The following is a 26760-nucleotide window of genomic DNA, read 5'->3' on the forward strand; positions in this document are numbered from 1 at the left end:
TGTTTGCAAGTGTGGGTTCTGGGCTTGCATTTACCCTAATTGACTGGATGCCCTTCAGCACACCACTTCACCTCTCTGGCTTCGAACCCCAATAGTAAAATGAGGGGGACAGAGTGGGAGAGTTCCAGACCTTCTCCTAGCTCTGACCGGCTGAGTTGCTGGGGTACCAGGGTCAGAAGGGATGAACACAGTGGTTCGGACGATCTGGTCGTCCCCAGATCAACAGCAGCAGTGCTGTCGGGCCCTGGTTAGGAATGTCAACTCCTCCTCGTAGGAGGAATCAGGGCCTGGGGGGGTTGGTGGACAGCCATCCATGTTTTCACAAGCCTTCCAGGTGATTCCAAGGCTCCCTGAAGCATGAGACAGCTGGACGGCCACATGTAGTCCTACCTGGCTCAGCAGGAGGAATGGCTCTGTATCTAGCCCGAGTCATTCCATTCTAGTTTCTTGGGTCAGATCATGAGTGTAATGAAATAGAATGAGTCGAGTTTCTATCCCCCTCATATGGAGAGGGCAAATGGTGATCACGACTCAACAGGCTCTCCTGCCCTCACAACAGCCAATGAGGAGGGCGCAGTAGAGCTTAACCCTCCTAGGGAGGGGACGCCACCTGTCCTGCTCCCACATGCAGATAGCCGAGAGTCCACCCTGGAACGGTAGCCCCAGTGTCTCACATGGTCCCTTTGTACTGTTGGGACTGATTCCAGAGTTAGGAGCTACCCTCCCTCCCATGCAGGGTACACTCACCACAGGCGAGAGCTAGGATGTGGGTTTGCCAGGTGAGAGCCAAGAACATTCCTCCGATTGCAATGCAGGCCAGAGAGCTGTTGAAACCCCAGAGTCCAAAGTAGATGTTCTCAAAAGGCTCCGAAACACTGAGTCCTAGTAGAGAAGACAGGTGGGTTCAGGGCTGGGGACCAAAGACAGGGCGCTCTGGAAGGAGGCCATGGGTGGGGGAAGCTACGCCCATCAATCCCTTGGAAGCAGAGCCCTCAAGGAAGTCTAGAGTATGGAAGATGCCCCGGGCGAGGGGTGAGGGGGGGGGGAGGGTACGTGGTGCTGTATTTGCTCACCTGCTGCTATCCCCAGCAGCGATCCGATGGCTGCGTGCAGGCACATGAGTGGGGAGGAGAGCAGAAGGGCGAACAGGAAAATGCCCCCGGACCACGGGTTATCACAGCCATAGATCTGGCCCACACCCACGGGCAGTGATTTCAATAACTGCAAAGCGGTTTGGAAAAGGAGCTCGTTAACACCACTGAGCAAAAAGCCGCAGGACACCCACAGGCACAGACAATGTAACGGTAGAGTTAGCAGTATCTGGTCTTCTGAGGCCAGTGGTACTAATTTCTAAAAGTCTCTTCCTCTTGACAGTGAAATCTTGTTCTTCAGCTTTATCCCAAGAAATAGACCAGCCCTTTGCTCGCGAATGCCGAGCCTGCCTTCCCTGAATTCCCCTTTACTCAGGGTCTCCCAGGCCTGCACACCCACTTGGCTTTGGTTGCTGGGAGGCTCCTAGCTGGTCTCATGGCCAGGACCTGCCACACTTCCCAACAAGGATGGCAGGGACCACAGCTGACATCTCCGCCACTCTTAACTGTCTGTCATTCTCAGGCTAACACAGGAGTGCACACCAGGGTCAAGAGAAGTATTATTACTCCTGTGCAATCGGGTTGTTAAGGCCAGAGGTCCAGAGCCGGGTTATCTTAACCACAATTTAGAAGCAATCATTGGCAAGTTCATGAATGAGGATCCTATTTATACTTAATGAGAACATGTATTAATTTAAACTAGAATATCCTTGGCTTCTTCCAGTTATCAACAAATTCCTGTTAGTCCTCAAAACACACAACTACACGTGAATGTCACAATTCTCTGTTCTGGCTGAGGCCCGACTTCAGCTAAGTGCTGACGGAATATGGCAGTTTGGGGAAGGTATAGGGTTCAGTTTAAGCCAACAAACAGTAATTCTTTATAATGGTACTTCTGCTTGGGCCAGGAGAGGCATAATTAGCCACATTAGGTTCCTTTGTCACCAAGTCCATTTACTCACCCTGGTCACATGTATACCCCTTGAGCGACCTTGGGGAGGCCGTGATTGCTACAGGGGATCCTGCTTTGGCAGGAGGAGCTGCCCCCTCCCCTCAGATGTTAGGCGGGATCTAACACTGGCTTCCAAGCACAGAGCCCAGGATGGTACTGAGAGTTTGATTCTATCCTAGGATGGACCCTGAATTTTCCAGCTCACAGTGGATTGTTGTGTCTACACAAGATCGTTTTCTATTTGTCTAGACCAGGGACCTCAACACGGGCAAAGACTGCATAGGCTTTCCCTCAGAACCAATGGAAGTTTCCCTCAGAACTATCCCTCAGGGAGCCAGGAGGTGGGGAGTCAGGTGGAATGGGAAGGAAGGGTGCTGACATTGGGGTGATAGCTCAGAGTGAGGAGAAGAAGATCAGCACCGTCTGGCAGGACTTCCATGGTACTGGAATATTCCATAGGTGACTACTTAGCGCCTGAGGTGTGGCTGGTCAGGCTAAGAAACTGCATTTTTAATTTTATTTCATTGTAATGAATTCCACTTTTAAATCTACATAAGTTGTCAGTTCTTTTGATCAGAGGAGGCTGTCACAGAGGCCTTAACTCCAGGCTGGAGGCCCTTCATCAAGGGCTGGCCCCCATCCCAACCACCCAAAGAAGGGGCAAGTCTGAAACAGAGTCTTTGATGTCCAATGGCACTATACTCTGCACTGGCTTTTAGGAAGAGAGGTGGAAACTTAGCTTTGAGCAATCATTTAAAAAACCTTTGAGAACAAAGAAAAAAAGAGATTAAAAAAAACAGACCCTTAACTACAGAGAACACACTGGTGGTTACCAGAGGGAGACGAGTGGGGGGATGGGTGAATTGGCGAAGGGGATGAAGAGGGCACGTATTTCGAGGAGCGCTGAGTAACATATAGAATTGTCGAATCGCTCTACTGTACACCTGAAACTAATACAACACTGTATGTTAACTATACTTCAATAATAATAATGACAAACAAACCCTTAGAGCCCAAAGCTTTGGAGTAAAACAAACAATTTATGGGACAAGAGTCTCCATCAGGCTCTGATGCCCAAGAACACTGAAGCAGGAGGACACTGGGTGTCTTCCAGAGTCAGGAGGAATGCGAGAAGATAGTGTATCTTACCTGCAGGGCATTGAGCTCAGGCCAGGTGACATTGGGAACCGAGGTTACAGGTTTGAACAATTTGCCTGGGAAGAATGGATTGTAATGTCCTGTGGCCGATAGGTACATCGACAATGCCATGTTGAAGGGCAGAGTGAAGACCGGGAGATCCCATTTGCAGAACAAGGAGTTCAACGCGCTTGAGAAAATTGGACTAATAACAACAACAACCACAGAACAGAAGGGAAGTTCATGCTCGTGACAGCTCAGTGGACAAACCGAATCTCTACACGGTGGAGAGGCTTTGTTTCATGGGCAATATGCTAACGTGGTGTTTTAGCAAACTTTTCACAGGGGGAAAAGAAACAAAACAAAACAAAATGAAACAAAAACCCCAGACTGGAACAGAAAACCAAACACACGCGCAATAAATCCTGTCAGAATAATTCTTACATAAAGTCAATAATCAACTCTTAGCTTGTTTGACTTTTGAAAAATTATACTCTGGAGTTGTTCACAGTGACTTATGAAATCTAGGCTGTAGAAATATTTTTGGAAGTATTTTAGGTATGAGGTAAAGTACTATCCCCCCAGTTAGAGCCCCCTGTGTAACCACGATCATGGTACATGATCATGAGCCGCTGCCTCTCCACCAGAGGCTACCACCATGTTGAATTTCTGTGTCATCTTCATGAGTCTTTAGTATATCTATTTTTGAAAAAAAGAAACAATTACCCAAGGGAGGATGAAAGGTGGTGTGGGCTGGAGGAAAAAGATCTTAAACTCGGGGTGGGAGGGGGGCAGGACGGGGAGGAACAGCTGTAAATCTGAAGCAGTTGGTGAACTGTGTGACTTTGGCAAGGAACTACTCATCCATTTCCTTGTCTGTAGCCTGGGGTACCGGATTAGATTAGATTAGTCTCTGGGCCCCTTTTGGGCTCTCACTTATTGGCCCATCAACTAAGGTCAGAACTCCAGATCATGAGGGGGTTGGTGGTGAGTCCCTGCAGGTGACCTACCTCCTGTCCTTGAGCCTGTTCTTTGGAAATTATTTCCTGTTCAGATTGACTCTGCCAGCAGACTCTCTCCCACATGCCTGTGGGTGCAGACAAGTGCGGGGTGGGGGGGGGGGGTGCCCTGCAGACACTGTCCAGAGTGGGATGTACTACTCATGCGTGTGGATATTCATATTTTATATTCTAAATGTGCCATAGTAGGAAGGAAATGTATGTTTCCAAAAAACAAACAAAAAAGGACTTAAGAAACAAATTGGAAGAACTTAGGGTTAAAAGGGATTGAATTCAGGAAAGCAGTTCTTTGAAGGCGACAGGGGCACCTGGGTAAGGAGTGTTCGTATAGGCATACACAGTGGTTCTCAAAGTGTAGTCCCTGGATCAGCCACACCACCTCGGAACTAGTTAGAAATGCGGATTCTTAGGCTTCACCCAAGATGGACTGAATCTAAAGCTCTGGAGGAGGGGAGCAGCATGCTGTGTTTCCACAAGCCCTGCTGTCATTCTGTAGTGTGCACGATGGACCACTGATGTAGGGCGTGGTTCTCAAATTTGGTTGTGTTAGAAACCCCCAGGAGCCTTTAAAATTCCCAATGGCCAGGGTACCTGGGTGGCTCAGTGGGTTAAGCCTCTGCCTTCGGCTCAGCTCATGATCTCAGGGTCCAGGGATCAAGTCCTGCATCAGGCTCCCTGCTTGGCGGGGATCCTGCTTCCCCCCTTGCCCCTCTGCCTGCCTCTCTCCCTACTTGTGATCTCGCTCTCTGTCAAATAAATAAATAAAATATATTTTTAAAAAAAAAGGGGGAAAAAAATACTTTCCAATGGCCAGGCAACACCCCAGACCAATTACATCAGAATCTTGGGGGGTGAGGGGATGAGGTGTGTGGGGAGGGTCACATACATGCATCGGTGTGTGTGATGCTTCCTGTTTCCAATAGATATAATCTGACTCTGAATCTTAAAAAATCATTTTTATAAAAATTGTTAGACATATGCACCATATAACTGACCATTTTAACCATATGAAGGTCTCTAGTTGACTAGCATTCAGTTCATTCACACTGTTGTATAACTATCCCTGCTGTCCATTCCTAGAACATTTTTCATCTTGCAAAACTGAAACTTTGTATCCATTCAACACTAACTCTCCAATCCCTCTTCCACCCATACATTTTTTTTTTTTTATAGCATTTTTGAAAACCAGGGACTGCTTACCAAGTCATGGACATAGCCGACACCGGGAGTAATAGCCACCAGAAATAGTTGCCCTTGTCTGAAAAGACAGCCATGAGGATTCCCAGCAGTGTGGCATTGTAGCCTTGGAGTCCTGTGGCTATTGCTGACCTGTGGGCGAGAGGCACAGCGAGGACACATCCTGCATGGAAGCTGGCAGGACTCACCCATAAATGACACTTGGAACTTTCAGATCATGTTCACATTAGAAAACGAGATTATATTTAGAAATTGATTTCAAAGTCTGTAAAAGCCAAATACTATTAAAATTGTGGGGGAAAAAGTGAAATTTACGTAGATGAGAATAAAATGCAAATGTGCCTTAGAGAACAACCCCCTACAGAGGTGTCTTAGCCAGACAGGACTCCAGCATCCAGGTGCAGAAAGGGAAATGAGCGAGGCGGCTTGTTTTGCTTCCTTTAGCCTTTCCTTCAGAAAGCTGCTATTTCTTTTGCGTCATTAAGAGCCTTTGATCTGAACAGAGCTGGTCCGTGAAACTGCTAAGTCTGACATTCTTGGTGAAAGGTGTAAGATTGTCCAACTGTAAATTCATTTTCATAGTGTTTGTGACCTTAAAAACATAAGTCTTCCAACTTAGCATACATTTTTCATCTTCCTGTGTTTCCATTTTGTGGTCTCCAAACACACATTTCCAAGTTATTGCAAAGAAAAACAATTACTTTCACTGGGCGTAGTATTGCATTTATATGCATACTTAGCACCGAATTCATTCTCCGGTTCCTTTTTGTTCCTGGACATTTAACCTCACTTCTGAAGGCTGACCTGTTGTCTTCCTTAATTAATCTTTTGGGACATGTAGGGAAATGATGGGATTTTTGCCGGTTTAACCCTAAAAGTGATCTTTTCTTCTAGAATTTGGGAATATACTTGAGGACAGTGGGCAGCTAGGCAAAGATTGCCTTCTCAACAAGGGACTTGCAGACTGAATTCTTGACCGACATTGCTTTAATGGCCATGTCAGCAAGTTGTGGAACATCATAGTTAGAACAACAGAAGATGTGCATTCACCAAGACTTTTCAAGAACTCATATGTATGGGGTGCCTGGGTGGCTCAGTCTATTAAGCTCACGCCTTTGGCTCAGGTCATTATCTTGGGATCCTGGGATTGAACCCCACTTTGGGCTCCCTGCTCAGTGGGGCGTCGACCTTTCTCTTTCCCTCTACTCCTCCCCCTGCTTGTACTCTCTCTCTCTCTCAAATAAATAAATAAAATCTAAAAAAAAAAAAAAAAAAAAAGAACTCATATACGTTCTTGCCCAAATAAAATGCTCATGACAAATAACTGATTAATCATTAAAGAAGAATGATTTAGTGAATGATTAAAGAGAAAGAATAAAATATATAAATAATCCCCTGACCTCTGATTCAAGACAAATACAGGTTCTGTAAAATGAAGGTGGGTATTTCTGGGACGGGTGGGGCCTTATCACTGATGCCCAGAGTCAGGGATTGGCTCCTGCATTCTCAGAAGCAAGAAGAGTAGGCTTGGGTAGAGGGACCTACCTGTCCTGAGCAAGTAATAGGGCCGTCAGGGTGGAGACCACCGTTCCCACACAGCCGTTAAGTGCCCACCAGGGATTCTGGACCAGGAGTCCCACCAGAATCAAGATTCCACTGATGGGGTTGCTGACGAACACCACTTGGGATATGCCCCGAAGGACCCAGTCAACAAACTGGAGCACCTGTGGTTTGTCTGGAAGAGATGAGACGGGCAGAGCTGAGGAAGTGACAAGTCAAGGGGTTCCTTTCCATGCCCAGTGCCCTAAAAGCACTGAATGCCCTTATTCACCATGCTCAGAGGTACAGACTCTTAAGCTAAAGAAATGAATTACCAATAGTAAAACTTCAGTTTTTAAGGGCTAAAATTATGGGATGGAGCCAGGTGCATTCCTTTAATATGAGTAGGGCTCTGGCTCTAAGCACTATCTCCACAAAAAAAGTATCTGAAGAGGCTTGCAGGTTAGAAGATAAAAAGTTAGGGGCACCAGGCTGACTCAGTCGGTAAAACGTGCTACTCTTGATTTTGCGATTTTAAGTTTGAGCCTCATGTTTCGTATGGAGATTACTTAAGAATAAAATCTTGGACAACCTGGGTAACTTAGTCAGTTAAGCATCCAATGCTTGATTGTAGCTCCTGATCTCAGAGTTGTGGGATCAAGCCCTGTGTCAGCCTTGACACAGCCTGGCTCAGCGGGGAGTCTACTCTCTCCTTCTCCTTCTGCTCATGCCTTCTCTCTCTATCTTTCTCAGATAAATAAATAAATCTTTAAAAAAATAAAAATCTTTTAAAAAAAAAGTTGAAAACTGGAGAGGAGAGAGGTCAATAGAAGAAAGGGGACTATAATGAAAGATAAGAGTAGAAGAACCAGCAAGCTATTTCCCCCGAAGCTACTTCCCCCATCTCCCCAACGGAGGGAAACATAAATACCTTTAAGCCAGCTGGCGAATTCTTTCATATCACCAGTGATGTAGCCAAGTGCCTTGGGGAGACACCTTCTTCTTGGACTTGGTAAAACCTGATTTTCACCCTGGTCCATTTTAACCATAGTGGGGCTGTCCTCCATGGTTACCTCTTCCTCCGGCTCCTTGAGGAAAGGACAGAGCTTATAAACACCCTACGTCAGAGCACTGCAGACTGGCCAGCCCAGCATCTGCTCGCGGTTAGCCATAGAGAATGAGTTTAAAAGCAATCTATTTGTATCATGACATCCCAGAGGACTAAGAAAGCACCCGTTTCCTCTTGAAACATTGTCATGGAGATTATCACCCCCAAACCCACATCCCATTCTACTTTTGTCATTATTGTCTTTAATGCTACCATGAGAAGGTTCTGGCCTTGAGTGTCATAAGGTCCAGTTTCTAGTTCAACAAATACTCACTGAGCACCTACAGTATGCACTCAGAGAGCCCAGTCTAGTGAAAAAGACTGAAAAATATTCCATTTCAACATACTGACTGAAATAATAATACAGGAAGAGCTAAGACCAAGTACTTAAGCTTCATGCTGTCAGTTATAGGAGCTGGATGTTAGGTTACAAAATGGCGCTCACTCATGCAGACCAAACAGCTACTTCCCAAGATGAGAATTTATTTTTTTTTAATTAAGTTTTTAACTGTAATTCCAATATAACTAGCATATAGTGTTATGTTAGTTTTAGGTATACAATATAGTGATTCAACAAATCTATACCTTACTCACTGCTCATCATGATAAGTGAACCCTTAATCCCCTTCACCTGTGTCACCCATCCCCCACCCACCTACCCTCTGGCAACCATCACTTTGTTCTCTACAGTTAAGAGTCTGCTTTTGGTTTGTGTCTTTTTCTTTCCTTTGTTTGTTTTGTTTCTTAAATTCCACATGTGAGTGAAATCATACGGTATTTGTCTTTCTCTGACTGTCTTATTTCACTCAGTGTTATATTCTCTAGCTCTATGTTGTTGGAAATAGCAAGATTTCATTCCTTTTTAAGGCTGAACAATATTCCATTGTATGTGCCCCATATCTTCTTTATCCATTCATTTGTGGACACTTGGGCTCCTTCCATAATTTGGTTATTGTAAATAATGCTGCAATAAACCTAGGGGGGTCATATGTTCTTTCAAATTGGTGTTTTTGTATTCCTTGGGTAAATACTAAGTAGTGCAATTACTGGATCATAGAGAAGTTCCATTTTTAGCTTGTTGAGGAATCTCCATACTGTTTTCCACAGTGGTTGCATCAGTTTGCCTTCCCATCAATAGTGCATGAGGGTTCCTTTTCCTCCACATCTTCACCAACACTTGCTGTTTTTTCTGTTTTGGGTTGTGGCCATTCTGAAAGGTGTGAGGTGGTTTTGATTTGCATTTCCCTGATGATGAGTGATGTGGATCCTCTTTTCGTGTGTCTGTTGGCCATCTGGATGTCTTCTTTGGAGAAATGTCTGTTCACATCTTCTGTCCATAATTTTTAATTGGATTATTTGGGGATGGGTGTTGAATTATAGAAGTTCTTTATACATTTTGGATACTAACCTTTACCCATTATATCATTTGCAAATATCTTCTATTCAGTAGGTTGTCTTTTAGTTTTGTTGATTCCTTCGCTGGGCAGTAACTTTTTTTTGGATGTAGTCCCAATAGCTTATTTTTGCTCTTACTTCCCTTACCTCAGGAAACAGATCTAGAAATGCCAATGTCAGAGAAATTCCTGCCTCTTCTAGGATATTTATGGTTACAAGTCTCACATTCAGGTCTTTAATCCATTTCGAGTTTATTTTTGTTACAGTGTAAGCAAGTGGTTCAGTTTCATTCTTTTGCATGTAGCTGACCAGTTTCACAATACCATTTGTTGAAGAGACTCTTTTTTCCCATGACATGTTCTTGCCTCTTTCGTTGAAGATTAACTGACCATATAATTGTGGGTTTGTTTCTAGGCTTTCTATCCTGTTTTTGTGCCAGTACCATACTATTTTGATTACTACAGCTTTGTAGTATAATTTGAAATCTGAAATTGTGACACCTCCAGTTTTGTTTTTCTTTTTCAAGATTGTTCTGGCTATTCTGGGTTTTCAGTGGTTCCATACAAATTTTAATATTATTTGTTCTATTTTTGTAAAAAATGCTCTTGGTATTTTGTTATTGATTGCATTAAATCTGTAGATTACTTTGGGCAGTATGGACATTTTAATAATATTTGTTCTTCCAATCCATGAGCATGGAATATCTTCCCATTTGTTTGTATCATCTTTCATTTCTTTCATCAGTATTTTATAGTTTTCAGTGTATAGGCTTTCCACCTTCTTGGTTAAGCTTATTTCTAGGTATTTTATTATATTGGTACAATTTTAAATGGGATTACTTTCTTAATTTCTATTTCTCTTGCTTCATTATTGGTGTATAGAAATGCAACAGATTTCTGTACACTGATTTTGTATCCTGGGATCTTACTAAATTCACTTATCAGTTTTAGCAGTTTTTTGGTGGGAACTTCCAGGTTTTCTATATATAGCATCATATCATCTGCATATAGTGAAAGTTTTTACTTCTTCCTTACGAATTTGGATGGTTTTTATTTATTTTTGTTGACTGATTGTTGTGGCTAGGACTTCCACTACTATGTTGTGGAAAGTGATGAGGGTGGACATCCATGTCTTGTTTCTGATCTTAGGGGGAAAGCTCTCAATTTTTCACCATCAAGAAGATGTTAGCTGTGGGTTTTTCATATGTGGCCTTTATTATATTGAGGTATGTTCTCTCTAAACCTACTTTGTTGAGAGTTTTTATCATGAATGGATGTTGCCCTTTGTCAAATTTTTTTTCTGCATCTATTGAAATGATCATATATATTTTTAACCTTTCTCTTATTGATGTGAGGTATCATGTTGATTTATTTTTAACTATTGAACCACACTTGCATTGCAGGAATAAATCCCATTTGATTGTGGTAAATGATTTTTTTAACGTGTTGTTGGATTTGTTTTGCTAATATTTTGTTGAGGACTTTTGCATCTATATTCATCAGAGATATTGGCCTATAGTTCTCTTTTTTTTTGGTATCTCTGGTTTTGGTATCAGGGTAATTTGGGCCTCCTAGAATGAATTTGGAAGTTTTCCTTCCTCTTCTATTTTTTGGAAGAGTTTGAGAAGACTAAGTATTAACTCTAATTCTTTAAATGTTTGTCAGAATTCACCTGTGAAGCCATCTGGTCCTGAACTTTTGTTTGTTGGGAGTTTTTCATCATTGATTCAATTTCTAATGATCAGCTTGTTCATATTTTCTATTTCTTCCTGATACAGTTTTTGGAGGTTAGATGTTCCTAGGAATTTATCTGTTTCTTCTAGTTTGTCCATTTTGTTGGCCTCTAGTTTTTCCAATATTCTCTTACAATTTTTAAAATCTCTGTGGTGTCGGTTGTTGTTTCTCCTCTTTTACGATTTTGTTTATTTGAATCCTCTCTTTTTTCTTGATGAGTCTGGCTAACGGTTTATCAATTTTTTTTTTTTTTATCTTTTCAAAGAACCAGCTCCTGGTTTCATCAATCTGTTCTATTGCTTTTACAATCTCTATATCATTTATTTTTACTCTGATCTTTATTATTTCCTTCTTTCTATTGATTAGGATTTTGTTTGTTCTTTTTCTAGCTCCTTTAGGTGTAACATTAGGTTCCTTATTTGAGATTTTTCTTGCTTCTTGAGTTGACCTGTGTTGCCAAGAACTTCCTTCTTAGAAATGCTTTTGCATCCCAAAGATTTTGGACACTTGTTTTCATTTTCATTTGTCTCCGTGTATTTTTGAATTTACTCTTTGATTTCTTGGTTGATCCATTCATTGCTTAATAGCATGTTATTTAACCTCCATGTATTTGTGCTCTTTCCAGATTTTTTCTTGTAATTGATTTCTAGTTTCATAGTGTTGTGGTCAGAAAAAAAATGCATGGTATGATTTCAGTCTTTTTGAATTTGTTGAGACTTGTTTTGTGGCATAATATGTAATCTATACTGGAGAATGTTCCATGTGCACTTTAAAAGAATGTGTATTCTGCTGTTTTAGGATGGAATGTTCTGACTCATTCTATTAAAATCCATCCGATCCAATGTGACATTCAAAGCCACTGTTTCCTTGATGATTTTCTCTTTGGATGATCTCTCCATTGATGTTAAGTGGGGTGTTAACGTGCCCTCCTCTTACTGTATTACAATCAATTATTTCCTTTATGTTTGTTACTAACTGTTTTAAGTATTTGGGTGCTCCAATTTGGATGCATAAATATTTACAATTGTTGCACCTTCTTGCTGGATTCTTCCCTTTATTATTATAGTGTTCTTTTTTTTGTCTCTTGTTATCATCTTTGTTTTAAAGTTTATTTTGTCTGATATTAAGTATTGCTACTCCAGCTTTCTTTTCACATCCGTTTGCATGATAAATGCTTCTCCATCCCTTCACTTTCAATCTGTAAATGTGTTTAGTTCTGAGGCGAGTCCCTTATAGGCAGCGTATGGATGTGTCTTCCCCCCCCATACCTCCTCCCTTCTCCTCTTCCTCCTCTTCCTCCTCCTCTTCTTCGTCTTCTTCTTCTCCATTCTGCCACCCTGTGTCTTTTGATTGGAGCATTTAGTCCATTTACATTCACAGTAATTATTGATAGGTAAGTACTTATTGCCATTTTGTTCCTTGTTTTATGGTTGTTGTTGTAGTTCTCCTCCGTTACTGTCTTCTCTTGTTCTCTCATGATTAGTTGGTTTTCTTTAGTGATATATTTGGAATTCCTTCTCTTTAATTTTTGCATGTCTATTACTGGGTTTTGATTTGTGGTGACCATTCAGTTTGTATATAACATCTGTATATAGTAGTCTGTATGTATTGATTTGATGGTCACTTAAATTTGAACCCTTCTGTATTCTACTTGCCCCCATATTTTAAGTATATGGTGTTATATGTTATATCCTTTCATTTTGTCAGTCCTTTGGCTGATTTTTACAGACATTCTTATTTTTACTGCTTTTGTGCTTCCTACATTCCTTCCTCTTGCTTATGGTCCTTCCTTTTCACTTGAAGAGTCTCCTTTAATATTTCTTTTAGGGCTGGTTTAGTGGTCTTATCTTTTGTTTGTCTCAGAAGGTCTTTATCTCTTCTTTTTTGCATGATAGCCTTGCTGGATAGAGTATTCTTGCCTGCAGATTTTTTTTCCCCTTTCAGAACTTTTTTAAAAATATTAACATATAATGTATTATTTGTTTCAGGACCCTTTCAGCACTTTGAATACATCATGCCACTCTCTTCTGGCCCGCAAAGTTTCTGTTGAAAAATCAGCTGATAGCCTTATGAAGCTTCCCTTGTACATAAGTGGTTTCTTTTCCCCTGCTCCTTTTAAAATTCTCTCTTTATCACTGCTTTTGGCCATTTTAATTACTATATGCCATGGTGGGAACTTCCTTGGTTTGATTTTGTTGGGGCTCTCTGTCCTCCTGGATCTGGATTTCTGTTTGCTTCTCTAGATATGGGAAATTTTCAGCTTTATTTCTTCAAATGAAATTTCTGCCTCCCTTTCTTTCTCTTCTTCTTCTGGATCCCTATAATGTGAATGTTATTATGCTTGCTGGTATTACTGAGTTCTCTAAGTCTGTTCTAATTTTGCCTGTTTTTTTCCCCTTCAACCTGCTTAGCTTGATTGCTTTCCTTTACTCTGTCCTCTAGGTCACTGATTCATTCTTCTACTTCCTCTAGTTTGCTATTTACCCCATCTAGTGTATTTTAAATTTCATTTATTATGTTCTCATAATTCTGATTAGTTCTTTTTTTTTTTTTTTGGTCTCATCATTAAGGGTCTCATTGATGTCCTCCATTCTTTCCTCAGTGAGTATCTTTATGATCATTTCTTTTAAATTCTCTATCAGGCACATTATTTATCTCCATTTCACTTATATCTCTTGTTGTGATCTGTCCTGTTCTTTCATTCGGGACATATTCCTCTGTCTCCTCATTTTGTCTAAGTCTCTGCATCTGTTTCTCTGGGTCAGAAAAGTCAGCTCTGTCTCCTGCACTGGAAAGTAATGGCCTTATGAAGAAGAGGTTTTGCAGAGCCCTGCAGTGTTCCCCAGAACCTGGTGCTCCAGGGCTGTCCTCTATGTGTGTTGTGCACACTCAGCTATGGGGACTGAGCTGCCTTTTCCTTCAGTCCAGTTGTCTGCAGTGACTTTCTTTGCCTGTGGTGGGCAAAGGGTTTGCTCTTGGTATTAACAGTGGGCCAGTCTTTGATGCCTTGGGTTTGAGTTGAGTCAAGCCAGGCATTTCCCAGAGAGGCAGTAGCACAGCCTGCTCTCCCTGTGTTGTCTTCTGAGAAGCTTTTGTTGGTGGGCAGGGCCTGCCGTCAGGGTCAGGCCCGAGATCTCTTCCCCAATCCCACTGCTGGGGCTGCAGTCTGACTGCTGTGTGTGGTTGTCTCCCCCGGGGCAGGAGTCACTTTGGAGTGGTGCTCCTCCCAACTGGGGCTGCTTGAACCCTGCCAACCCTGTGGCCCTGCCCTGAATGGGCTCTGACTAAAAGGGGTCCTGCAGTGCTGAGACAGAGGCAGGTTGGTCTGGAGGGTGTGGAGCAGTGGCAAACCAGAATTAGCAAGTTCCACAGAGAGTGTCAGCAATGGGCTGGTTCCTGAAGGTGGCTGTGTGTTTATGCTGGGAGGGGGGATGGGGGGGGGAATGGTGCCTGCCACTCCTTTCTTCCTGGAGGAGGCCCCCAGTGATCTTTGTCCCTCCAGGACATGCTCTGAGATGAGTAAATAACTCTCCCTCCTGTATGCCCCAGGCATTTTCAAACTGCTGCTTTTATTCTAGGTCTCCATGGGGCTGTTTGTTGTGCTGTCTCTTTAAGTGAGCCTGGGGCTGTCAGTGTCCTCTCTCCCACTCTGCTCTCCTAGAGCCAAGCCCACTGATTTTTAAAATTTCAGGTTTTAAACCCTCCTGGTTGTGAGAACTCATGAAATTCAGCCCCTCTGGTTTTTCAAAGCCAAATAGTATGGGGATTCAGCCTCCCAGTGTGGGTTCCCTGGTGTGGGGGTCTGTTTCCCTTCTGTCTCCATGTGAATGGCTCCCTCCTGATGGGGACCAACCTGTGGGTCTGCTGGTTCCTGACCGCATCTTTGCCCTTTCTACCCTCTTCAGTGTGGCCTCTTCTCTACATTTAGTTGTGGAGTTTGTTCTACAGGCCTCTGGATCCTTTTCTGGGTTATTTACACATATGTGAGTGTTATCTAGTCACATCCATGGGAGGAGCTGAGCTTAGGGTCCTCCTACTACTCTGCCATCTTCCCCAGAAGTCTCTAGAAGCCTTTTAAAATTAAGTTTCTCTCTTACAAAAAAGGTTTTGTTTGTAAGGGTTTGACAAGGCAGAATTACTTATAAAACAGTCTCTGTGTGTTGACACAGCCTAAGTAAAGCCCCTCATAGACACTTTCCAAGTCAAAGATTGCTTGACTATGTCCCCACATCGGGCAACTGCCTCAGATGTTCTTTATTTTTGGAATTTATTATTTAAATGTTTAAAAACAGTCAAGTATCATATTCCACAAGGTATAGAAACGGGAAAAGGTGAAAATGAACTAAGCTATTGAAAAACAAAAAAAATGTAATACAAGAATTGTACAAGATAAGAATATACAAGGCATGATTATAGCAAGCTTGCCTCAGGAAAATACTGATATAACCGTGACTTGCATTCACTACAAGACTCTTTACTTCTCATGATAACTGTGTGATAGGAAAGCACCAACATCACCAGAATGGGACCCTCTAGACAACAAAGATGTTTTCACAGTGCCGATGGTAGACACCAAAGAAGAATATCAATGACATAATCCCAGAGGGAGGCAAGGGGAGAAAGATGTTGGCAAACCACCTTGAGCGTGCAAGAAAGTCTGGGAGCACAGCCAGGTAAGTGTGGAGTAGGGAAACATCAGAACTAGCAGACTCCAGAAGGCACCAATAGAGAGTTGAAGTCACAGGCATGCATTGGAGACACGACCAAGGTAATACCCCAAATCTATCCAGATAAACCAGCTCATCTTCTCCCTGTGGCCAGGCTGTGAATAAGGGGTCCTCATGGCTAGTTTTGGCCCCATCCTTGTTGCATTTATCATAGCCAACAAGCACCTATTAAAAGATAATAAAGTTATGCTTTTTCAAAATTTTTAGTTTTTGCAATCCTGACTCTAGTTTGGGTTTCTATTAATCCCAGTACAAAAATCAGTGTGGGTAACTGATTTTTTTTTTTTTAATTGAGTAGCCACACACTTCAATTGCATTATTTCACTACCCGACTAAGTGTCCTGCTTTTAAACAATGGCCAACCACTAATCATTACACAAAGCAGAAGCTATTTATGCAATGAATTCTAGACCAAGCTCCTTTCGTCTTGGCAAAGTAGTGTTAGACTCTAGCACTTGTGAGATTGCCCATGAACCTTGGCATAAAGAAATTTTTATTTTTTTTTTTAAGATTTCATTTTTAGTTTATTATTTGGCGGGGGAGGGGGTAGAGGGAGCGCAAGTGTGAACTTGAGCTGGGGGAGAGGCAGAGGGACAAGCAGATTCTTGGCTGAGCTGGGATCCCAACGCAGGGCTCAATCCCAGGACTCAAGGATCATAACCTGAACGGAAGTCAGACGCTTAAGTAGTTGAGCCACCCAGGTGGCCCGGCATTAAGAAATTCTTCAATTGAAAACTGCTGGAGATCAGGAACCAAAACTTAGTCTATGGGGAACTCAGCTGGCCCCATAGTGAAACATGGCAAACGATTTGAATTTTAATAATTATGAAAAACTACCTTTTATTTCATAATCTAAGTGATGGCTATCATTTATTTTCATATATCTTCCTCTTAAATCTCATAACTGACAACATTGCTCAGGAAGCTCCTTCCTCAGCTCCAGTGACTGACTCATTGGCAAAGCAGGACCCATTCCTGAGAGGCATCAGGTTTCTTCCCAGGACAGAAGCTCAGACACAATTGCTTTGGGTTTTTCTACAACTAAGTGGGTCCCTTCCTACAGAGGCAGTATCGAACTCAAACACTCTCATTTTTCCATCAACCACAGAAACAATAAGGTATATAGGTTATTTCAGGGTGAACGAACTCATGATCTCAAAATTTCCGGCATATATTTATTGATTTTAGAGGGTTTTAAATACACCATCAACTCAGAGATTTTGGAGATACAGATGCCAAACCTGATACTGTAACTGGTCAGACGTGATTCTGAACCTGCATGGCCTGAGCTCCTCGGGGAGCCTCCCAAAGTGAAAGAAAGACTGAGTTATTTTTGTCTGATTCCACAGTCCAGCATATAGAAGGCTTATCGTGATTTGTCTTTCTAGCACCCACACGTTGGGATGGTTTGTTGCGGTATCATGGCCCAGAGAGAGGGCTCCTCTCCCAGGTTAAGCAGACTGTTGGTGCTGTGGCAGACCCCGCCCACCAACCATTTATTCTGAATTACTGAAGCTTCCGGAGCCCTTCAGATCCTGAAGACTTGCTCCAGAACTCAGTCACGAGAAGTGGTTACAAGAAACCAGTAACTTCAAGGTTGTAGTTCACCCTAGAATTTTATCACGCGTGACTTGCAGTTCTTTGGAGAACTTTGGGAATTCTGATCAAGGGGTGCCTGGATGGCTCAGCTTCAAGCGTCTGCCTTTGGCTCAGATCATGATCCCACAGTTCTGGGATCGAACCCTGCATGGGGCTCACTACTCAGCAGGAAGCCTGCTTCTCCCTCTACACACTGCGCTTGCTTCTGTTCCCTCTCTTGCTATTTCTCTCTGTGTGTCAAATAAATAAATAAAATCTTTTAAAAATATAAAATAAAAGGATTCTGATCAGGAGGACAATGCAGCCGGGGGACTTCTACTGATGCTCTGATTTCTCAAATCTAGGACATTAAATTTAACTAAAAAGAAGAAAATAAGGGGAAGAAGCTCTAAATAAGTAGCAGCAGGGTAAGATGAAAACCCCAGATGCCCTTTTCCTAGCCTTTCCACTGTTACCAAAACGCAGTAGGTCAATGGTCTCCCGTCTAACCCCAGTTGAGCGCCGCGTGACTTTCCGGACCAAGACTCCCGAGCGTGCTCCCCAGCCGCGCCCCTCAGCAGAGCACAAGGACCCCACTTCCCAGGCTCCGTTCGGAAAAACCACACCAGAGCTTGGAGCACAGGTGCCCGCCTTCCCCGAGACAAAGGCTGCACGGACAGAGCCTACCTGATCCGGGGGCCTGTGTGCCCGGACCACGCCGAGCCAGGCGAAGCCTCGGAGCCCGGCCTCACCAGCCTCATCTCCACAAGGGTCCTTCCAAAGAGGACCACGAGGGGCGTCCCCAGCGGCGCCAATCAAAGACTGTCCATTCATCCTTCCTTTCTCTCCATACTTGACAAAGGGCAAAAAGACATGAATTAGCAGGATGAGCCTGGGAAATGCAGGATGGAGGGAGGCAGGAGTGCCCCCAAGGAGTCCTGGGAGCCCGGCCGTGACCCCAGATGGAGACGGCCAAGGGACAAGGCAGGCTTCTCCAGCAGCAAGGAGGGACAGTGAGCTCACTACAGACAGGGGATGTGCATTTTACTTTACTTAAAAAAAAAAAGAAAAGAAAGATAGTAAACCTCGTGCTGTTTCTCTACCAGAGGGAGGCTAGCAGAGCTGAAGCCTGGCCGCAGGGCTTCAATTCACCCAGTGAAGGGCGGGCTTCAGGCTCTGACCTGCTGCAGGCCGACTGTTAAGGGGCCAACACCAATGCAACAATTTCCCGCGGCCTTGTTCTTTACAAAGGCCTGGGGTGGGCTCTATTTTCTGTAATAAGAAACAAGCCACTGTCTTCATGCACAGCAGGAGCCCAGTCTGAGAGGCTGCTCAGTGACATTTTTTCTTGTATCAGAACAAGAATTGTTAAATACTGGATATCACCTTGTTGATGATAAACAATTCTTAGTTGAAGTCAACAAGTGTGGCAACTTTTTGTAAGTTTTATTAAAAAAAAAAACCAGCAAAAAACAAAAATCCTCCCTTGCATTCGAAGATATCATTCTTCCTTCACAAGTTCCGGAAAAGTTGTGTGCGCTTTTTTTTTTTTTTTTTTTTTTTTGTCCCTCCTGTATTTAATTTTTACTTTCTTTTACTGGCTTGCCTTGAAAAATCCACAACTGTGGAAAATATTATTGACATGTCTTAGGGGGAAAAAATGGTGCGTGTATGTGTTTATTCATGGTTAAACTAGCTGGCTAGTTAAGTACAACAGAAATGTCTGTAGGTTGCATTACATATTTTTGTTTGTTTGATAAAGAAGAGCATTAAGGAAAACCAGTGGTAAGACTCTCATTTTATATGCAGTTTTTTTTTAAAAGGAAAAAAAAAAGAGAGACAAACAGGGACTGTCACGTTCCCTCCGTGTAGGTGTTAACCCCCTTCGGTCTCTGCAAACTCCCATTTCCCTCCATCACCAAAATGACACACATCTAGGAAGACAATATCCTTGACCTCAGTATCGTATTTTCTTAGAGCCCAGAGAGAAATATTTGGAATCCAGGTGAGCTTGTAAAGAGTACATAGCTCAAGCCTTCACTTTATAGAAGAGGAAACTGAGGTTCAGAGTGGAGACTATCCAAGTCTCCTGGGCAGAGTCAGCTTTATGCAACAGGGTATCTTTGTCTTCTTGGCGCCAAGCACATTACTGCCTCCCGAGATTCTATTCAAGTAAACAGTGAAGGAGCAGCTCCCGAGTGACGGGGTCTGCAGTGTGCATCAGGGCTTTGTGACATAATGCACACAGGCTTGTCTTCATGGCTGCCTTGAAATAACTCTGGGGTGGGGGCGAACAATAGCCAAGGACCCTGCCACCCCTACTTTCACCCTATGCCCTTGCTGGAAGCAGGAACTCTTCTGACAAACAGACATGTACCTCAAAGTGAGCCTCATTCTTTTGTGCCACTGACACATCCACAACAAGCCCATAGGTGCTAAAGTGAACATCACAGGAATATTCTGGAAGCAGCACCTGGTGAGCTTTCCAGCAAGAGTCAGAAATCACCTTTCATAACCCAAGTCATTAGTGGAACAAAGCAGTACTTATTCTAATGTGAGTCAATATCAGGATTTCAATTCAACCAACATTCCCTATTTGCATACATGCAATAAAACTCAGCGTACATTAGAAATCTGTGCAATTGGAGAGACCTGAAAGTCTTCAATTTTCTGTGGCTCAAGCATCACTTTAAAAAATAAAACAAAGTTTTGGATATAAACATAGAAGAAAACATTTAAACGCTCTTACTCATAAACAGAATTTCAGTATTGACATTTATTTGGTACTTACAATAGTCTTTATTGCAGGTAGTTTTGGGTTCGAAGTGGTGGGAGGTGCTCAGTTTTCTTTAAAGCTGTAAGCAGAAACAAAGACAATGCTGTCAGGTACTCGTGTCTCCTGGTGAAAACACTTCTGTCCTCAGAAGGCACCACTCCCAGAAGCCTTGGGGTCTGAATTCCACACCAGAAAATGCAGCTGCAAAGAAGCTGCCGGGGCTGGATCCCAGGTTGTCCCGGTGGGTAGCAAGCACGCTCCCTTCAGTGCCACACTCAGGGAGGGGTGCAGAACCACATTTGGAAAGGGCCATTCCCTGTACCCTATTTTTTTTTTTTTTTTTTGGAGTCATATTGATATGTCTCTAACTTCACTCAACTATTTCACGAACACGGTTTGAAACTCCTGTCCAGCCTGGGTGAACCCAGAGTCATTTGGCACGTAAAGTGGACCCCTTGCTCGAACCCCTCTTGCACACAGAGCTCAGGTGGGGCTTGCACCCTGTTTCAGAAATCATGAGCAAAGGACATGGCTTGCAGGCTTTAGCAAGAAGCCCGCGGCTTTGGTAAATTGCTTTCCAGCCTTCCAGGATTCTGACTTTGCTGCTTCCACTCAATTGCAACCATCTGTGGCATATTTCTCCATTAAAAAAAAGAAGAGGGTGCAGGAGCAACAGTTAGGAGTAAGCAGACAAGCTGGTAATGGGACAGTTGGAAATGAAGAGAGCTGAGGAGGGTACTCACGCGCCGGCTGGCTTCCCGGGGGCAGAAGGCTCTGGCTGATAAAGGGCGGCTAGGCTCTAGTAAGAGGGAGGGTGCTTGGGAGCAGATAGTGCTGGGAGGAGGCACCTGGCAGTTTCATACTCAGAACCCCGCTCGGCATATCCATGCCCTCTGCTTTCTCCTCCCACTTCAGGAGCCCCGGCCAAAGCATTACCAAGGACCAGTCCCCTGTCCTGCACCTGATATCTGTCTGTCTGTCTCTTTCTCTTCCTCGCTCAGTCTCTCTCTCTGTGTCTCTCTCTGCTGATGTTTCTCTCCTCTCCTTCTCCCTCTTCCCCCCGCCCCACTCTGTTCTTGATTTGGTGCCAGCAGCTTTGCCATTTTCCTGTGGCGTTCCAAGGTCTGGACCCAGGGACAATCCTGCAAGTTCGTCTTTTTCTTCCCCTCCTGTTCTAGCTCCCACCCTCACCCTGAAATACTTTGGTGAATATTTCTAACTAAAAAAGACCAACATGGTACCACTTAAAACTAAAAACTGAGGGTGAAGTTGCTACACTGTAGACTCAGAGAGCAAAGGGACTGCTTCCAGGGTGGAATTTTCTCGTTCTCTTAGACTCCACACAGCCTCTGCACCAGCGTAAGAATCCAGCAAAGCCCTGAGGGGTGTGGTGTGCGGGTGGTGAGGGCAAGGGGTAATGCAGTTCATTTTCTGGAAACCGACCTGCCCTTTTTCCCAGTGAGGAGGAAACAAACATATAAATGCTTCCCTAAAATGTCCTTCTTTCCAGGTGAGGATCCCAGGACAAAGCCTGCTGCCTTTTACTGGACAGGAGGCAAACATTCCATAGCAGAGGAATCTAAAATTCAAGTGAAAAGTCCATTTCTTCTCTCATTCTTCTTAAAATTCAGTATTTGTGGCTTGCTCTGTGATGGCGGGACTCTCAGGTGCACTTCCTGGAGCGCACAATTAAAACAAAAACAAAAACTAAAACTAAAGCAAAAACCAAACAACCCAGAGAGCTGTGCTGATGTTCTGGTCTTTCACCTGGACCTCCCCCCCCCCCCCCCGTCCTGGAATTGCTGATGGCCCTTGTCAGAGGTCCCCAAGGCAACCACGACTCGCTGGCTCCCCCTACTGGACACCCGCCAAACCACAGAGTTCCCAGGCCTAGGGAGCCCCTGCTCCTGCTTCCTGCCGCTCAGCCTGTGCATGTCAGGGACCTAGGAGGGCGACTAGAGGTTGGGGTTCATGATTACAGTTCTGAACTTCAGGGAAATCTCCCTCCAACATTTTGTCCTGGTAAAATAAGCCTAAAGTAAGCTCCTAGTTCACCCTGAAAGAAAATGAATCCCAGGAGGACATAGGGCCTGGTATGGGAATGAAAGGAAGCACATCAGCTTCCAGGAGTTCCTTATGCAAATGGGCCACCATCCGTCATAGCAATAGGGATGATCATGATAAGAATGGCACGAGCGGTTGAGGGCTCACTGTATGTGCTGAGCACTGTGCAAACCAAGTTATTCCCGTTGGTCATTCAACCATTGCAAAAGTCCTAGGAGGGTAAATGCCATTATCCCCATTTTGCAGATAAGGAACCTGAGGCTCACAGAGTTTAAATAACTTGTCCAAAGTCTAACACCAAAGTTTGTACTTTGATGTCCTTCAGCACTGTTCCATATTTCCAGCGTCTGATCCTTTTGTTTGCCTTTCATCAATTCACTGATTAATTTAATCAACTTGGCCATCCACACGTTGTTAGAGTGCCCCCCAGCGCCCAGCGCCCCCCTGTCCCGGGCTGGCTCTCTGAACTTCGTCGGCCCTCCATCTGGCTCCATCACAACGGAACATGTGCAGAATTTTCCCTCCTCTGTGTTTCTCCATAGAATCTTGGCCCCGGGAAAGTTCTCTCTCCCCCTCTCTACCCACTCTGGCCACATGCTCACACTGGGCTTTTGTTCCTCCACTTTCCCAGCAGACTGCTGTCCAGGCCGCACTTCGGGGTACTGACAGCAACTTAGGCCCCTGTTCCTCCCTAGACAGGCGACCGTCCACCCCGGCTCTCCCACAGCTTGGTAGCGGCTTTTATTAAAAACATATTTTATGCCGCACCATCCCACGTGGGCTGGGAGATACTAGACAATAAGGTCAGGATCTTAACGGTTGTCTTTATTCACAACAGATCTCTTTCCGGAAAGGCTAGAGATACGAGCTAGTTGAAGGTCATGGTGAAGAAGAGAACAAAGTGATGTGTCATGTCAGAATTTCAGTATTTTTTTTTCTATGACTGCATTCGTAGGTGTTTCTAAATATGTGTCATTTGACTCAGAAATTCTTCCAGCACCATTTCATTTGGACGGCTGCTTGCTCTCCGCTTGTCTACGGGCAGCTTAGCTTTACACACAACGTGCATCCAGGCGGACGGAGCGCCCACACTCAGCAGGTGTCGGTAAGTGTGCAGGCGAGGACTGCCCTGATTGTCTCCTGCATCCTGAGCTGAGGTTTTCTAAGTGGAAGAGAGCACGGGGAAGAAACTTTGTTCTCATTCTTTCCTTCCTCTCCTCCTGACCCCCCACAAAGAGAGAAGCCAAGATGGCAAGTCCGGGACACAACGTCCCTCGGCGCTGTGCTCTGAGCCCACAGCGTTTTCGTTTGGTAAATAGTCAGACAAAAGGCACCAATGAGAGCCCAAACTCCCAGTGACCCCAGAGCCTCTTGGGGGCACCCTTTGCGGTAGACCGTCCCTGGATGTAGAGCCAAGAAGCCGGCTGGAACCCAGCAAAGTGCCTCTGCCCTTGCCAGGGGAGCCGGGGGCTGGATGGTGGCCGGAGCCTGTGAGGCGCCTACATTTCTAGATCTCCAGGGCACTCATGCAATTATTCAGCTCCATTTACTAGCTGGCTGTTCCTCCTGCACACAGCAGAAGAATGAGAGGGTCTCCATCCCCAGCTATGACTTCTATCAGATTCTCCTTTCCATGCATCACCTTACTGCCAATTTTTTTTTTCCCAAAAATTTATTTGTTTATTTAATAGAGCTACCCTATGACCCAGCAATTGCACTACTGGACATTTATCCCAAAGACACAGATGTAAGGAGAAGAAGGAGCACATGCACACTAATGCTCACAGCAGCAATGTCCATAATAGCCAAACTATGGAAGGAGCCGAGATGCCCTTCAACAGATGAATGGATGAAGATGTGGTTCATATACACAATGGAATATTATGCAGCCATCAGAAAGGATGAATACCCAACTTTTGCATCAACATGGATGGGACGAAGGAGATTATGCTGGTGAAATAAGTCAAGCAGAGAGAGTCAATGATCATATGATTTCCCTTATTTGTAGAACGTAAGGAATAGCCTGGAGGACATTAGGAGAAGGAAGGGAAAAATGAAAGAGGGAATCAGAGTGGGAGATGAACCACAAGTGACTATGGACTCTGGGAAACAAACTGAGGGTTTCAGAGGGGAGAGAGGTGAGGAGACCGGTGAGGTCTGTGATGTGTATTAAGGAGGGCATGTATTGCATGGGGCACTGGGTGTTACAGGCAAACAATGAATCATGGAACACTATATCAAAAACTAATGATGTACTGTATGGTGACTAACATTACATAATAAATTATTTTTTTAAAATATTTGTTTCTTTATTTTAGAGCAAGAGTGCATGCACAAGCAGAGCGAAGAGCAGAGGGAGATGAAGAAAGAATCTGAAGCAGATTTGGCACTCAGGGCAGAGCCTGAGTGTGTGTGTGTTGTGGGGAGGGTACTCAGTCTCATGAACCTGAGATCATGACCTGTGCCGAAACCGAGTCAGTTGCTTAACAGACTGTGCCACCCAGGTGCCCCCCTTCTTTCCATTTTTTTAAGTTAAACTCAGGCCAGGTGAAGGTCCATCATGTAGGTCTCTGGTCTCCACAGCCAGTGCTTAAGGATGTGCAGGTTGTGCACTGCACAAATGCACTATGCCTAAAGTGATACCTTAGCATCCTAGACATTTATGTGTTTATGGCAACAAAACTCTTGCAGATGGCACTAAAATATCTTGAGGAAAGGGGCCATACTGGCTAACAATGGTCCTGCTGATGTTTTGTTTCTTCAGGATTAAAACATGGGAAGAGGTAGAACATAGACAGGGAAGGTTAGATTTCCGTTGCCTTATCCACTTTGTCTACCTATAGTCCTTACCCCTCTCAGTCAGATTGTTTATTTTCTCCCAATACCTGGGTCAAGGGGCATCTTTGATTAGAGGACTAGTATTTGATTGTATCATGCGGCTTTTGCTGGCTGGGATGTGTGGATATGAGTGAAGTCATTGAGCTGATTCCTGAATAGGTTGGTTCGCTGTCTAGCTCCCAAATCCATGACCGACTGGGCCCTGGCCAGCTGTACCCAGGGTGAGCCAAGGTCACAAAGTGGACCGGGAGAGCGTAGATGGTTGTAGAAAAGTCCTTCCTGCTTGCAGCGGAACACCTAAGACATGGCTCAGGCAATGTTATCTTCGAAGATGAGGGTCTGCGGGTTCATCGTTAAACCCACACAAGATACCGATGATGAATGAATTCAACACTGTTGAGTGAGAGAAAAAAATCCAGTAAGAAATTTCAGATAACACCCTGACCCATGTTGAGTGGAACAACATCCCCCTGGGGACTAGCACTGTCCCACATCATGTTTTTGCAGGATCTGAGGTTTACGGCCGAGGACCCAGAGCTTTGCTTGGTTGAGACTCTGCGGTTTCTTTTGGCAGGGCTGGTGGGCAGCCCGAGTCTTTCATCTTGATTGTGGCAAGACAGGATGCACCGTGTGTTTAGAAGCAGTTCAAGCTTTTTCTTTGCTTCAAACAGATTGTTCCATCTATTTTTCCATTTGGGGTGTTCTGTCCTGTTATAAAAAATAACCCCAGGGCACCTGGGTGGCTCAGTGGGTTAAGCATCTGCCTTTGGCTCAGGTCACGATCTCAGAGTCCTGGGATCGAGCCCCATATTGGGCTCTCTGCTTAGCTGGGAGCCTGCTTCTCGCTTTCCCTCTGTGTTTTCCTTTTCTCTTTCTCTCAAATCAATCAATAAACAAAATCTTAAAAAAAAATAACCCCAATTCTAAAAACAAAGTCCCCAAACATGGTTTCCTCATGGACCACTCTGTTCAGAGCTGGTAGTTTTATACTCCTTTCTCCTATCATTGTCTCTACCCTCAACCCCAGCGTGAGTCTTATTTTTCTGTTCAACTTGCCTTCCAGATTTCCTTGTCCAGGGGACCCACCCCATCTTCCTTGATCCGTCCATTCACTCCTCTATCCATCATCTAACATATGCTGGGCTGACTCAGAGTTGAACAAGATGTTCTCATTTTAAGGACTTCAGTGTCATACGTTTTTTTCTTTCTAAATCTTCCCCTCAGCTCCTAAATGTGTGGTGCCTCTAGCAGTGCCTGACATTTTCTGCTCTTTTCTTACATATTTTCTCTGGCAAACACCTCCATCCCATGCCCTGTCCTATCCTGCTTCACCTGACTACACAGATTTTTGTTTAGCTGGTTTCTTGGATGGAGTCCTGGAGCAGGAACTGCGAGATACTCATTGTGATGAGATTAGACACATTAGACTGCATCCATCAGCTACTCAATCGCCCCAGTCCATTAGGAGGGGAGCTGGCCTGACTCTGGGACTCCCAGTCTTGACTGCATGTTGGAATTACTGGGCGGGGGTTGGGGGGGAGGGCGGTTTACAAAATACTGATAGTGGAGAGTCTGAGGTAATTGGCTTGGGGTGTGAGAGCTTTAA

The 26760-nt window shown here is 44.2% G+C and overlaps 1 protein-coding gene across 8 annotated transcripts in view; it reads right to left on the reverse strand.

Annotated features, from left to right (window-relative positions):
* Positions 1–26760, reverse strand: part of SLC14A1 (solute carrier family 14 member 1 (Kidd blood group)) — a 47146-nt gene that overhangs the window by 6999 nt on the left and 13387 nt on the right. Inside the window, exons 1-10 of one of the 8 annotated variants that reach the window (XM_059139617.1) lie at positions 21214–21288; positions 20268–20331; positions 18164–18328; positions 15947–16063; positions 7867–8023; positions 6942–7131; positions 5400–5528; positions 3193–3385; positions 1074–1221; positions 748–882 (exon numbers count right to left, since the gene is read on the reverse strand). In XM_059139617.1, coding sequence (XP_058995600.1) covers positions 748–882; positions 1074–1221; positions 3193–3385; positions 5400–5528; positions 6942–7131; positions 7867–8023; positions 15947–16063; positions 18164–18310 — 1216 coding nt within the window. In that variant the 5' untranslated portion in view covers positions 18311–18328; positions 20268–20331; positions 21214–21288. The other 7 variants (XM_059139614.1, XM_059139615.1, XM_059139620.1 and 4 more) reach the window with 7 other exon arrangements.

Source organism: Mustela lutreola, chromosome 11, assembly GCF_030435805.1.
Source record: "Mustela lutreola isolate mMusLut2 chromosome 11, mMusLut2.pri, whole genome shotgun sequence".
NCBI lineage: Eukaryota > Metazoa > Chordata > Mammalia > Carnivora > Mustelidae > Mustela > Mustela lutreola.